The sequence below is a fragment of the Pelophylax lessonae genome, assembly GCF_965119305.1.
Source record: "Pelophylax lessonae genome assembly, chromosome: 2".
In the NCBI taxonomy this organism is placed as follows: Eukaryota; Metazoa; Chordata; class Amphibia; order Anura; family Ranidae; genus Pelophylax; species Pelophylax lessonae.
The window spans coordinates 328,534,059-328,550,134 of NC_138769.1; the positions used below are offsets into that span (position 1 = coordinate 328,534,059).

The 16,076-nt window shown below is 44.0% G+C and overlaps 1 protein-coding gene across 2 annotated transcripts in view; it reads right to left on the minus strand.

Moving 5' to 3' along the window:
- The window catches only part of THEMIS2 (thymocyte selection associated family member 2), a 122,191-nt gene that overhangs the window by 53,800 nt on the left and 52,315 nt on the right, over positions 1–16,076 (minus strand). For both annotated transcript variants that reach the window (XM_082248561.1, XM_082248560.1), the window contains exon 2: positions 8,073–8,213. In XM_082248561.1, the coding sequence (XP_082104687.1) occupies positions 8,073–8,213 (141 nt within the window). The remainder of the gene's footprint in view (positions 1–8,072; positions 8,214–16,076) is intronic.

Below are 16,076 nucleotides of genomic sequence, written 5' to 3' on the forward strand. Positions count from 1 at the left end.
GAAGTGCTGCAGGATGTGTTAACCCTTGATCTGCCAGAAGTCCTTCATTCTAATTTGGTCCACAGTGCACAAGTTGGGTCCACCAGCTCTACGTTTTTTTTTATTGGTCATTTATGTGGACTTCATTATTATTTCATTTTTAGTCATGCTTTCTCCATTGCAAAATTAATATTTTTTGTCGGTTTAGGAGCACCACATTTTTTTCTTTTTTTCATGTGTTTCTAACAGTAAAACTAAAGGTAAAAAATAATTTTGGATAGAGCAAGGGAGAGTTATAATCCTAGTCAAGTTTTTTTTTTTTTTTTTGCCATTTGTGTCCCATTCGGGGGATTTCCATTCACTTCCTGCCCCATAGCCAAAACAAGAAGTATGATGAAATCCCCCAAAGTGGGGAAATCCCCATCAGATTTCCCTACCATTCCTGTTCTGGTGGTAAATGAAAATCTGGGATTTTCTCTTACTTTTCGTAATAATAGTAAACAGGACAAATATAGATGTTAAATCTCCATAATGGGGGCACTGGTAGCAATAAAAACCTGACAGGTGCTCTAATCCCTCTCTAGCTGAAAACTGAAGAAAAAACAATTTGTCTTTAGTTATACTTTAAGTAGACTTGCTTGGGGCCAATCAATGTCAGCTGCTGAGAAGGATGCTTCACTGTACTACAGGGCATACAGATTAGTTCCTTCTTTTCAACACTGGGTACAAACAGGAGGTGCCCAGGATGTCCTCAGACTGCCCCTTCTCTGCGGGAATGTGTCCCTAGGCTCAGACTATCTCTCCCTCACAAGCAGGTTTCTATTCCTACCTCATTTGCTCACACTGCAATGCTATATATCCCCTCTGTCGCAAAGATGGCCACCCAGATCTTGAGAGAACTCTGTGTCCAGTCAAACACAGGCTCCCCCAAGATAGTACTCCGTCCGTGGCAAAATACACACTGGTGCCATGCATGGGGCTCAAGCCCCATTAGCTCAGCAGGACAGCCTGAACAGCAGCGGGAATTAAATAGTGGATTAGAGGGAGTGGTCGGTGCAATGGGGGGGGGGGGGTTACAGGGATCAATCCCCTGTATGGCGGCTCTCCCTACTGCACCTGAAAGCTAGCTTCTCCCCCTTCCACTGGATTTTAACTTTAGTCAGAGCTGCATAATTTGTTTTTATCTACAAACTGTAAGATTCTGGTACCTCTGGTACCCTTAATTTCCATTTCCTTCCAATATGCGTCCCACCTTTCGAATTAGGTGGTACGCATACACCTTTAAGACGGATGACGTCATCGCCGAGCGCCGCAGAGCGGCTATATCAACCGCCGGCGCCCTCTCTCACGTTGTTCGTTCAATGTGCCTACAGAAGCAGCCATACCTGATGTCACTCGCTCTTGTATCTCGCTACCTGAACTTGTTTCACTCACTGATCTTGTATTTCGCTACCCGATCACTCTTGGGATACTGCTTTCACTCTGTGTGCTTGTGTGTCTACATGCTTACAAGCTTGTCTTGCTGCCGGAACCTCCAGCTATTTGCTTTTACCTGGAACAGACCGGAACCTCGCTACTGATCCCTGTATCTCGCTACCGGATCACTCCCTCATTACTGGACCCCTCTACTACTAACCTTACTAGTGATAAGTACCCCACAGGGGAATCCTCCATAAACTAACTACACTATCTACCTCTGCACATTAAGGACTGTTACTATCTATGCATACTAATTCTATCATCTGCACTGTTACATAGATTGCTAGCTCTTGAGTCTACTACCATCTATCCTTGCACTGGGTTAGTCTATCCTGTATTTGTCATCTGCTGTCCTTACCACCTGTTACCATACTCGATTACTAACCTATCTGCATTCTACCTAATACCATCTAATACTCTCCTGAACATCTCTATCAAGTGTTTACCATTTCTGTCACTGTTCACACCTGTCCCTTCAGCACATCACCTTCATACTATCATATACATCCTATCACTCCAGGAACATCTTATTGAGTGTGTGTATATCTGTATGCTGAAGCTGACAGGCCCACAGTGATGAGTCTGGAGAGTTGGATCTGGTTATTCAACACATCTCTACATGACTACTGAGTGGAGATTCTGCAGCTGCAAATCCAGCCTACTACAAAAACGCAGGAGCGTTACAGATTGAACGAACCTAAAAAATGGATTCAGCAGAATTACCCACTCAAGTGACACAATTAACACAACAAGTAAATGCATTAATACTTGCTCTTACTGAAGTAAAAGAAGAAAATCAGACTCTGACACAGCAGGTAACCCGTCTTTCATGGCTTACTGCTGCTCAGCCCCCTGAACCTAAAATAAACCCTCCTCTAGTGTTTACAGGTGATCGGAAAAAATTTTGTGAATTCAAAAACGCATGTCAATTGCTTTTTTTGTTAAAACCTCGTACATACCCTACTGATCAAATTAAAGTCTGTACCGTTATTTCATACCTAACGGGTGATCCACGGGCCTGGGCAGACTCTCTCTTTGAGAAAAATGATCAGCTTCTCAACTCCTATTCTTTATTCTTAGCGGAACTCGCTAGTTTATATGAAGACCCCAATAGGCAGAGTACTGCTGATATTCAATTGAGGGCTTTAAAACAAGGAAGAAGACCTGTAGAAGACTTTGTAGCAGAGTTCAAAAGATGGACCCTTGATTCAGGGTGGAATGATACATCTCTGCAAACTCAATTCAGACTCGGGTTGTCAGAAGCTGTTAAAGACGAGCTCGCCCGAGCGGATTTACCTGGCACCTTGGATGCCTTAATACAACTCAGTATCAACATCGACAGGCGACTGCGAGAAAGAAAGGCTGAGAAAATGGGAATGCCATTGTCTAGTCCTTCTCGGATTTCGGCCGTTGACCCTACTCCCATGGAGGTAGGAACCATACGCCCACCTTTATTAACCACCGAACGAGCCAGAAGAAGATCCAGAAACCTCTGCATGTACTGCGCATCCCCGGATCATTTGATATGCGTCTGTCCCCTTGTCCGCAAAAAAGAGGGTGAGTGTTCACATGTCTTGCTAGGAGGATTAACGACTTCCTTTTCTAACCCCTATCTTTTTGTTCATTTAACATTACAGTGGGACCAGACTAGGATTACCACCAAGGCTATGATCGACACAGGATCTTGTGGAAACTATATTGATACACGTTTTGTTACCTTAAATAAAATACCTATTATTTCAAAACCTAAACCTGTTTCTGTTAGTTTCATTAACGGTATTCCACTATCTTCTGGTCCAATCACCAACCAGACACAAGCACTCCTTGTCACTGCTAACGAGTCTCATATGGAGACCACCTCTTTTGATATACTATCTTCACCCCATTTTTCCATTATTTTGGGATTCCCCTGGTTACACACACATCAACCAATCATAGATTGGAAAAGACGGACTTTGGCTTTCCCTTCTCACTATTGTGAGATTATGTGTAACCTCCCATTTTATGGAAAGATCCTGTCTGTGGTGTCAGATGATATTGCACCACTATGCTATCAGGATCTGTCCGAAGTATTCCTTGAGAAAAATGCTCAAGTGTTGCCTCCCCATAGGGATTATGATTGCTCTATCGATCTACTCCCTAACAGCAAATTGCCTTTCGGTCATGTTTATCCTCTTTCACAGGATGAACTTTCTCATCTCAAGGAATACTTGGATGAGAATTTGACAAAAGGGTTCATCAGACCCTCTACTTCTTCCACAGCTGCAGGACTTTTCTTTGTCCGCAATAAGGATTCAAGTCTTAGGCCTATTATCGATTATAGGCAACTAAATACGATTACGATAAAGGATCGCTATCCTTTACCGCTCATCCCTGAACTCATTGAACAAGTGCGTGGGGCTACTTACTTCTCTAAATTAGACCTAAAAGGGGCATACAACCTAATCCGAATCCGTGACGGAGATGAGTGGAAAACAGCATTCAGAACCAGATACGGATTATTCGAATATCTTGTGATGCCATTCGGGTTGTGTAATGCTCCCGCAGCTTTCCAGAGGTTCATAAACGACATCTTTAGAGACTTACTTGATGTCTGTGTTGTAGTATATCTGGACGATATACTTATCTATTCTCGATCTCTGTCTGAACATATAAAACATGTAAGACTTGTGTTATCCAGATTACTCGCACACAATCTATACGTGAAATTAAAAAAATGCCCATTTCATAAAGAAGAAGTACTATTCCTAGGATACATCATATCCAAAACTGGAATCAAGATGGATATGAGCAAGATATCCTGTATTCTGGATTGGCCTATACCAACAACTCGTAAGGCATTACAGCGATTCCTTGGATTTTCAAACTTCTATAGAAAGTTCATCAAGAACTTCTCTGCTATTGTGAGACCTCTCACACAACTTACAAGTATAAAGAAACCATTCAAATGGTCAGAAGAAGCAAATCGAGCTTTCTGCTTGTTAAAATCAAGCTTTACTTCTGCTCCCATACTACGCCATCCAGACCCATCCCTCCAATATATTCTGGAGGTAGATGCGTCAAATATGGCAGTAGGAGCAGTTCTCTCCCAACGACCAACAAATACTTCACCACTCCACCCAGTTGCTTTCTTTTCAAAATCACTAAGCAGCCCAGAGGTGAATTACCCAGTGGGTGAAAAGGAGTTGCTTGCCATAAAACTGGCACTGGAGAATACGCGACATCTACTTGAAGGTACCCAATTACCAATACTCATATATACAGATCACAAAAACCTTCAATACCTCCAGACTAACAAAACTCTCTCCCACCGGCAGGTACGATGGTCATTATTCTTCCTAAGATTCAACTTCCTAGTGACCTACACGCCTGCAGACAAAAATAAAAAAGCGGATGCGCTATCACGATTAACCGAAGATAACTGCGCCAAAATCCCTTCTATTCCTATAATACCCTATGAACGTATTATTGGTGTTGTTCGTTCCCTGAAGGAAGAGATTTTGCACAGTATAGGATTGGATTCACCTCCACCACAACTAAGTACTGATGCAGAAGACTTCCTCTATTACAACGACAAACTCTACATACCCCCTACTATGCGCACCAAGATCTTGGAGTTATCACATGATGTGCCCATGGCAGGACATATGGGTATGACGAAAACCCTTAATTTGCTTACCAGGCAGTTTTGGTGGCCTGATATGAAGACGTCTGTACAAAAATTTGTTTCTTCATGTGACATCTGTGCAAGGTCCAAAATTGACACTACAAAACCATCTGGTCTACTCTGCAGTCTACCAATACCCCAGGTTCCATGGGAAGTTGTGTCCTTAGACTTTATAGTAGAACTACCACCTTCTAAAGGATTTAACACCATTCTAGTGTCAGTGGACCACCTGACAAAGATGGCACATTTCATCGCTATCCGTAGACTACCTTCATCTAAACAAACAGCGGAACTACTGATGAAACATGTGTTCAAGTTACATGGAATTCATAAGACTCTTTTATCCGACCGTGGTTCACAGTTCATCTCCAAATTTTGGCAAGCTCTTTGTCAAATATTACGGATTGAGCGGAAGCTCATTTCTCCCTACCACCCTCAGACCAACGGACAGACTGAAAGAGTCAACCAGTGTATAGAACAATATCTGCGCTGCTACACATCATACCTACAGGATGATTGGGTGGACCTTCTCCCTCTATCGGAATTTGCTTATAACAACGCAACCCACAGTACTACTAAGCAAAGTCCGTTCTACTTGAACTATGGGTTTCATCCCACACTTCTTCCACCACGCATCCTAACATCAAGTAACCCAGTAGCCTCGGACTATCTTACCCAAATAAAAGACTCTCTGGGTTTACTTAATACCACTATATCACACGCTCATAGTCAACAAAAGAGGTACTACGACCTTCGTAGAAGACCTTCTCCTCAGTATGCTATTGGGGACCTCGTTTGGCTATCGACAAAAAATTTAAGGTTAAAGATCCCTAGCAAAAAGCTTGGACCTTTATTTTATGGGACCCTTCCCAATTAAAAAACTCATTGGAAAAGCTGCAGTACAGCTCACCTTACCGGCAGATCTCAAAATACATCCCATCTTCCATGTGTCGCTACTGAAACCCCATGTTCCTAATCAAGGAATAAGGCCTACCATCTTGCCTCCACCTCCAGTACAAGTTGAAGGCGGAGAAGAATATGAGATTAAAGAGATTTTGGATTCTCGTATCCACAGAGGAAGACTCCAGTATCTCATTAAAATGGAAGAACTATGGACCCCAAGACGACACCTGGTTGGATACCTCTGATGTTCACGCACCTAGGCTTATACGAAGGTTTCACTCGAAATACCTGGAGAAACCAGTGCTATAGGCCTTCCGGAGCCGGCCTTAAGGGGGGGGTACTGTAAGATTCTGGTACCCTTAATTTCCATTTCCTTCCAATATGCGTCCCACCTTTCTAATTAGGTGGTACGCATACACCTTTAAGACGGATGACGTCATCGCCGAGCGCCGCAGAGCGGCTATTTCAACCGCCGGCATCCTCTCTCACGTTGTTTGTTCAATGTGCCTACAGAAGCAGCCATACCTGATGTCACTCGCTCTTGTATCTCGCTACCTGAACTTGTTTCACTCACTGATCTTGTATTTCGCTACCCGATCACTCTTGGGATACTGGAAGAAAAGCTCAGTAAAAAGGTATAAGTGGTGGGGGTGCATCCATCCCGAAATTGTTTCACAAAAAATATCCTGTAAGATGAAAGATCTTGGGATACTGCTTTCACTCTGTGTGCTTGTGTGTCTACATGCTTACAAGCTTGTCTTGCTGCCGGAACCTCCAGCTATTTGCTTTTACCTGGAACAGACCGGAACCTCGCTACTGATCCCTGTATCTCGCTACCGGATCACTCCCTCATTACTGGACCCCTCTACTACTAACCTTACTAGTGATAAGTACCCCACAGGGGAATCCTCCATAAACTAACTTACACTATCTACCTCTGCACATTAAGGACTGTTACTATCTATGCATACTAATTCTATCATTTGCACTGTTACATAGATTGCTAGCTCTTGAGTCTACTACCATCTATCCTTGCACTGGGTTAGTCTATCCTGTATTTGTCATCTGCTGTCCTTACCACCTGTTACCATACTCGATTACTAACCTATCTGCATTCTACCTAATACCATCTAATACTCTCCTGAACATCTCTATCAAGAGTTTACCATTTCTGTCACTGTTCACACCTGTCCCTTCAGCACATCACCTTCATACTATCATATACATCCTATCACTCCAGGAACATCTTATTGAGTGTGTGTATATCTGTATGCTGAAGCTGACAGGCCCACAGTGATGAGTCTGGAGAGTTGGATCTGGTTATTCAACACATCTCTACATGACTACTGAGTGGAGATTCTGCAGCTGCAAATCCAGCCTACTACAAAAACGCAGGAGCGTTACACAAACACCCCTCACAAGCATAGGCAGTTTTTTTGTAAAAGTGAACAAACCCTTTAAACATAATTACAATTAGGAATTAAGGATGGAAGGGGGAAGGGGGGGGAATCTAGTGCTAGAAAGTAAGAACTACACCAGAAACTTCACTATAGTCAACGTGACGTGAGACTAACATCCTGTTACAAAGTGTTTTCACTTATTTAGGTAGATGATAAATATCTATTCCATGTTGATGATGTTGATCTATTCATTATAATTGGGAGAGTTTTCAAAGATGAAAGATGTTTTTTCATCTTTGTGTCATCTCAGATGTTTGTTAATTGGATATTGTCTGCCCACTAGTGCACTCACATAGATTATGCCATATGAGACTCAGGCTTGCTTTTTGAGCACTTGTCTCTCTGTATTGCTGGAACAGAGAACATAAAAACTGCTAAAGGCCCCTAATATCCTCTTCCATTTTGTAAGTTTATTTTTTTTATGTCAAAAGTCACTGACCGCAAAAGATATGCAGATCAGGAGTTCTGCCTTTACTGTCTTTACTGTCCAACATGTTTCTGCCAAATCCAAAAATTCTCTGTTTTTACATACGGTATGTTTTGCAAGTAAAGGAAAAATAAATAAATATATGAGTTAATCTTACCTTGAAAGTCATTTGGCAGTCTCTGGCTCTTTCCCGTTTTTATGTTTACAAGACTAACAGACTCCAATTTCCTTCCAATAACTTTTAACAAATCCCCGGTTGATAAACAACATTCAGAACCACTTATGTCATACACTGAACCTGAAAGTCAAGTAAAAATGTAATGATTAATAAATCAACTATTATAATATATATTGCAGAAAAAACGTTTCATTTTGCACCCTTTTATATTTATATTGAAATGGTAAACATCCAACCTAAAGTGGAACTTCGCCCAAAAGGCAAAGTTCTGCTTGTTTGCATCCTCCCCCACTCCACTGCCACATTTAGCACTTTTTGGGGGGAGGGAAGAGCAGGTACCCGCTCCCACTTCCATCTGTTTGCCTCCCCTCCTTCCCCCGCAGGTCCCAGAAGACTACGGGACCATTCATAAGGCACAGCGCAGCTCGCACATGTGCAATAGAAAACCTGCTGTTTCTCTTATGTGAGATGCCAGCGCCTGCACCCAAAGCCGATGGAAGAATCAAATCAGGTGAGGACATCGCTGGATCCATAGACAGGTAAGTGGCCTTATATTAAAGGTCAACAGCTACAGTATTTGTAGCTGCTTACTTTAAATTTTTTGGGGGGAGCCCGAGCTCCTCTTTAAACACTGTGGCTATACTAAATTTTTCATGGCAAGCTGTCCATGTAAAAGAACACAGGGAATACCACTAAACACCACTTCCTTCCTTAGTGATGGTCCCTATAACAGAGTGTTCATACTCACACAGCAACTAAAGCATTCATTTTGTGTAGCGTGAATTATGTATGGCTGATCGTGCTGTCCGCTGTCCTTCCAATCTTCTCTGTGTGTCCCCACTGCAGGTTTCAGTTCCCTTCTAAGCTCTTCATTTCCTCCTTTTTCTTATCTGTGCTGCCCATGTGACTATAGAGTCACACATGTGGGTATATACACAGTGGTAAATTACACTCCCCACACTCCTTCCTTCTCCATGTCCACTTAATGTTAAAGTGATTGTAAATGATCACCTTGTAAAACAACCCATTCAGTTTCAAATAGAAATGAAAGGCAAAACATTTATGTATAGATATAAAAAAAAAAAAATTCTAAACACTTTTTTTCCCTTTATTATAGGTGGTCACATTCCCTCTGTTCTCAGCTGCAAAAGAGCTGGGGGGGGGGGGGGAGAGAGGTGAAGCAGCAGCACATTGAGTTTTCCAGTGAATAGCTGTGCAGTGGGGGCTTGTCAAGACAAGTCCAATCATTGGAGGAGAGCAGGCTTAAATCCCAGCATAGCTAGAGAACTGACCACGCTGTGTTCTCCGTCGTTTAAACTAGGAAAGCAGAGGGACTAGCAGGAACACCAGGTATTTCACATAAAGGAAGCAATACAAAGAGAACAGGATACTTTATCATACAAGTGCATGGTACTGCAGGCACATACACTATATTGTCAAAAATATTGGGACGCCTGCCTTGACACGCACATGAACTTTAATGGCATCCCAGTCTTAGTCCTTAGGGTTCAATATTAAGTTGGCCCACCCTTTGTAGCTATAACAGCTTCAATTCTTCTGGGAAGGCTGTCCACAAGATTTGGTAGTGTGTCTATGGGAATGTTTGACCATTCTTCCAGAAGCGAATTTGTGAGGTCAGGCACTGATGTTGGCCTAGCTCGCAGTCTCTGTTCTAATTCATGCCAAAGGTGTTCTATCGGGTTGAGGTCAGGACTTTTGCTTTGTGTGAGAATGCGAGCCAGGCCTTCTCATTCAACATTAGTGCCTGACCTAAATGCGCTTTTGAAAGAATGGTCAAACATTTCCCTGTACACATTCCTAAACCTTGTGGACAGCCTTCCCAGAAGACTTGAAGCTGTTATAGCTACAAAGGGTGGGCCAACTCAATATTGAACCCTAGGGACTAAAGGCCAATACACGCGATAAGAAAATCGGAAGTAAAATTACGTCCAACGAACGATCTGCCCATTTTCGGATTGTTAGCATAGTGCTTTCGACAGCCGACTACAAATTTTCAGACGACAAAAACTGGGTGTGCAGTCTATAAAGTTTTTATCATACTTGAACACAATGTCCGATTTTCGTTTAATTAGTACAGTTTTTGTCCGAAAAAAATTATAAGAGTAAGACTAGGCATGCTCGGAAACTAAAGAATACATACAAAACAATTCAACACGTGACATCACTTCTGAAGTTGAATTCTGTCGTACGAGAATTTTCGTATGAAAGTAACCTCTTCACTTTCCATATGAGACTAGCATGCAACAAAAAACAAAAAAAAATTGTCCGATAATCTGATCGTGTGTACGAGGCTTAGGACTGGGATGTCATTAAAGATCATGTGCATGTAAAGGCAGGTGTCCCAATACTTTTGACAATATAGTGTATCAGGAATATGAAGTGTTTGGGTAAAAAACACTTTAAAACTATGGGGGGTGGGACATTGGTTCGCAGCAGAATTCCCGAACAGGGGAAATGTTCTAACCCGAACGGAGAACCCTATTGAAGCCTATAAGAAGCCAAACATGAAAAATCCTGTGCCCATTTTGAAGGCTTAAATGCAAGTAATTGGCTATAAACAGGGTATTGGGGTCTGGGTACTGCCCTGGGAGACATGTATCAATAAAAAAAATAAATGTAAAAACTATTATTTTTTCAGGAGCAGTGATTTTTATTATGCTTAAAGTGCAACAATAAAAAAGGAAAATTCCTTTAAATATTGTGCCTGGGGGGTCCCTTAATGTGCCTCCCGCCAGGGGCGGACTAAGCGGTCGGGCACTTCGGACGTGGTCCGAGGGCCCTGGCCGGGAAGCCAGGAAGGGGGGGCCCGGCCGGCAAGGGGGCCCGCCGCCCAGTATAACATTTTAACTCACCCAGCGCGATAAGTAGTGGGAGGAGAGGAGGCGGCCAGCGCTGACTCAGTGTGACGAGGGGAGCTGGGGAGGGGCCCAGCGGCTGTTGCTGCTTCAGTGAGAGACCCAGGCTGGTGTCCTGTGTGCGGGGGCGTGTCGGCGTCGCATACTGACGTGACATCGACGTGCCCCGCGTCCACAGGGCATGTTACAACAATGACGAGTAACGGTCGAGTTCAGTCAGTGGATGCCATTGCCTGCGATTGTGTCGTCACCTCCCCTCCTCCCACTATGTATCGCTGGGTGAGTTAATTATGTACTGGGCGGCGGGCCACCTTGCTGGCCGGGCCCTCTGACCACGTCCGAAGTGCCCGACCGCTCAGTTTGCCCCTGGCCACAGGCCCACAGCCAGCCAGTAAGCCTGCCAGTGCCATCCACAGGCCCACAGCCAGCAAGCCATAGGCCTACAGCCAGCAAGCCTGCCAGCCAGCCAGCAAGCCACAGCCAGCCAGAAAGCCTGCCAGTGCCAGCCACAGGCACACAGCCAGCAAGCCACAGCCTGCCAGCCAGCAAGCCTGCCAGTGCCAGCCACAGGCCCACAGCCAGAAAGCCACAGCCTGCCAGCCAGCCAGTAAGCCACAACCAGCAAGCCTGCCAGTGCCAGCCACAGGCCCACAGCCAGCAAGCCACAGCCTGCCAGCCAGCCTGCAAGCCACAGCCTGCCAGCCAGCCAGCCTGCCAGTGCCAGCCACAGGTTCACAGCCAGCAAGCCACAACCTGCCAGCCAGCCAGCAAGCCACAGCCTGTCAGCCACAGACTGCCAGCAAGCCTGCCTGCCAGTGCCAGCCACAGCCAGCAAGCCACATCCAGCCAGCAAGCCTGCCAGTGCCAGCCACAGGCCCACAGCCTGCCAGCAGTAGCCAGCAAGACCACAGCTTGCCAGCCATAGCCAGCAAGACCATAGCTTGCCAGCCATAGCCAGCAAGACCACAGCTTGCCAGCCAGCAACTGTTATTAAGGTAAGAAGAGCCAACTTGGCCTAGGTATTAGGGAGCTATGTTGTGTTGTTTTATTGTGGGTGTGGCTGGAGGTGGGGTGTGGGTGTGGCTGGAGGTGGGGTGTGGGTGTGGATGGAGGCGTGGCAAGGGTGTGTCTGGAGGTGGAACATGGGTGGAGCCTGGAAGGGGCCCTTGATTTATTTTGCCCGGGAGCCCTGAGGTTTCTCAGTCCGCCCCTGCCTCCCGCCGTATGCCTGCTCTGCGCTTTGACATTTCTTATATAGACAAGGGGATGGATTTACATTGAGGGACACTATTTTTTATTCTTTAATAAAGGACTTGTCAAAAACTGTTTCTTGTGATTATTACTTTTTGACACTTTTTTGGTGAATAGGTAGGGGTACGATGTACCCAACACCCATTCTCATTGGGGGGCGGGATCTGGGGGCCCCCTTGTTTAAGGGGGCTTCCAGATTTCGATAATCCCCCCGCCCACAGACCCAGAGTTGCCCAGAGTTGTCGGGAAGAGGCCCTTGTACCCATCAACATGGAGACAAGGTGCTTTGGGGTGGGAGGGCAGAGCAACACTCACCCCCCATTTTGAGGGCATGTGGCCTGGTACGGTTCGGGGGGGGCGATCGCTCTTCCCCTCCCCTTTCCTGACCTGTCGGGCTGCATGCTGAAATAAGGGGCTTGTATGGATTTTGTAGGGACCCCGCACCGTTTTGTTTTGAAATTTTGAAGGGCCTGGTATGGACTGGGGGGGGGGACCCCACGCTGTTTTTTTTCTTTATTTTTTTACCGCCACTTTTTTTTTTATTAAGCTGTCAGCGGGGAAACCTATTGACAGCTGATCACTCATCGGTTGTTAAGGATGCCTTCCCGGCACCGCTCCTTTTTTTTTTTTTTTGGAAAATTATTTTTATTGATTTACGTATAAGGCATACAACAGAGTATCAAAAAATATCAAAACAAAAAAATACAGAATACATTATCATTAGCTGGCACAGCCAGGTGCAATGGAAAAACAATAAGGCAACCAAAACAGCCTTAATAATCCCAAACCCTCTCCCCTAGTGCAATACCTTCAGAAGGATATACTGTACATACAATTAGAGTTAAGATACATCCTAGGAGAATTTCAGCATGACAACGTCACCTTCACATGAGCCCACATCCATGTCAGCATATTGACATCACCTGTCCTCACTAGACAGCTATCTAGGTACTCCACATGATTGTTGCAACAGTCAGGAGGCATCCCTGCCTTTTAACGTAAATGACCACCTCAACCCATGTTGAATTATGACTACTTCAGGTATGAGTTCAAAATCAAGCTCTTCCATACCTTATTGAATTTTTTGACGCAGCCTCTATTTTGGTACGTTGCCTTAGAAAATGGTAAGGACTTATTAATTAGGGTCTTCCAGTACATCAGTCAGGATGCCACTGCTTTCTTCCAGTATAGATAGAAGGCCTTACGTGCAAAGAACAAAGTAATGGACAACAAAGTCCTTTGTGCCCTGAGGGGCGCTAATACCTCCACTAGACCAACTAAACACACAGCCAAAGTTAGGGGCACCCTCAGAGCAGTAATATCCTCAAGTGTCCGAACCACCTCCTGCCAGAATTGCTGTATTAGTGGGCATTGCCAGAACACATGCTCGAAGTCCGCTGGGCAACGCCAACAGTCAGAAGTATACATCCTAGCAATTCTAGCTGGAGTATAATAAATCTGATGAAGAATTTTATATTGTATGAGGCGGTTTCTGGAGGACACCAAATATTTAAAGGGGCAATCCCACATATCGTCCCAGTTATCACCTTGAAAATTGGGAATCGCGGACATCCACCACTCCCTACATTTGTCAATTGGCTTTGGGCATGCTGTAAATAATTATTTGTAGACTACGGGCAGCGTCTTAGGGAGTTGTTCCTGTTGCAGAGTGCGATTACTGGGTGCAGCAGAGTCTATTCAGATCAGACGTTGTGGAGTAACAGGAACTGGCTTCTTTATTAGAACATAACCACAAAAGCAAAGATGTCACCTCACATGGTAACATACCCACAGACAAGAAAAAGAAACCAACAAGTACAGTACAATGTACAGGAAATACAACACGTCATAGAAAATGCATAGCATATCACTGAGCATTAGCGACATCTAGTGTCCTGTTTGTGAACTGCAGTCAATAGGCTAAACTGAAGGTTGTTGTATCTCCAACAGTTCCGATGCCGATTTTGGATTCTTGGCTTGCCTGTGCTGCAGCAACATATTCTGCTTCAGTAGACGACAGTGTAACAGAGAGTTGCTTTTTACTAGTCCAACTGATGGCACCTCCTGACAGAAAAAATAAGTAGCCACCGGTAGATTTCCTGTCTCTGGTGTCTTCTGCCCAGTCAGCATCCACATATCCTGTTAAGGTGCTTTCATCACTTGCTGGTAACTTTAACTTGTAGTGCGAAGTCCCTTTAAGATAGCGAAATGATTCGCTTTACAGCATTCCAGTCCTTTTGACTTAGCATTGAAACCTTTCTGCATAGGATTCCAACAGTTGCTGCAATGTCCGGCCTTGTAGCAGTGGTAAGATACAGCAATTTCCCTATTGCCTTCCTGTATTGAGTATTAGCATGTAATGGGTTATCTTGGCAATTCATCTCCTTTAGGTAGTTGGTTTCCATAGGAGACTTTACTGGTTTGGCGTCTTCCATTCCAAATGTTTCAATTATTTCTTGTATTTTGTGTCTTTGGTTCAGAAGAAAGCTGCCATCTTCCTCTCTCTCGATCTGGACGCCGAGGTAATGCTTTATGATGCCAAGGTTTTTGGTGTCGAAGTTCTGATTTAATTTTTCCAGTATTTCTGCTTTATCCCTTTCTTGCTCAAAGCAAATCAGGATATCATCCACATAAATAAGCATATAGACCCATCTGTTTGCCAATTTCCTTGTGTATAAGCAGGGGTCTGCTTTACTCCTCAGAAAGTTTTGATGTGTAAGCACTTCATTTATTTTTGTATTCCACGCTCTGGCTGCTTGCTTTAGACCATATATACTCCTGCAAAGTTTGCACACCAGGTCTGGCCTTTGTTCATCTTTGAGCCCTGGCGGCTGTTTCATGTAAATTTCTTCTGTTAGCTCGCCATGTAGAAACGCGTTTTTCACATCAAAATGTTTCACTTGCATTTTCCTTGTGACGGCTACTGTCAGTAAAGTCCATATTGTAGTGTGCTTTGTCTACTGGTGCAAATATCTCATCATAGTCCTCTACATATTTCTGAGAATAGCCCTTGGCTATTAGTCTTGCTTTATATCGTTCAATTGTGCCATCTGCATTGTATTTCACTTTAAAAGTTATTTTACAGCCTATGGCTTTCCTTCCGGGTGGTAGCTCTGTAAGTGTCCATGTTTTAGTGTCATGCATGGATTTTATCTCTTCCTCAGCAGCCTTTATACATTTACTTGCTTCTTGTTCTGAAAGCTGAGATATGTCTTCCCAGGTTGCAGGTTTATTGATACTGGCAATACTTGCTTTGTATGAGAGACGTACAGGTGGTTTACATTTGTTTTCTCTTGTTGGACGTCTCGGTTTTGTGTCTGAGCCTTCTTGTGTCTGCTCTTCAGTACTGGTAGAGTCTGCACTCACTTCAACTGTTTGTTCGGAAGTTATGGAGATAGGCTGGTCAATGTCAGTTTTCTCTTCTATTCTTGCTTCTACTGTTGTCATTAAATTCTCTCTTAAATCGTCAACAAAAGTTATGCTGTTGCTAATGGTAACCTTGTTTGTTTTGGTATTTAGGATTCTGTAACCCTTGACATTGTCACTGTAACCAACGAAGATACCTTCAAATGCTATGTTTTGGAGTTTGGTGCGTTTTTCTTCAGGTATGTAGATTAATGCTTTGCATCCAAAAACTCTTGGTGTTTTACATTTGGCTTCTCATTGTGCCATAGTTCATATGGAGTTTTCTCTATTGTTCTGGAAAGAAGTCTGTTCTGCAAAGATGTAGCTGTCATAGCTGCCTCACCCCAGTATTTTTGTGGTAGTCCAGAGTCTGTCAGCATACATCTGATCATTTCAGTCAGTCAGTCTGTTCTGTTCTTTCTTTCTTTCAGCTACTCCATTTTTTTCTGGT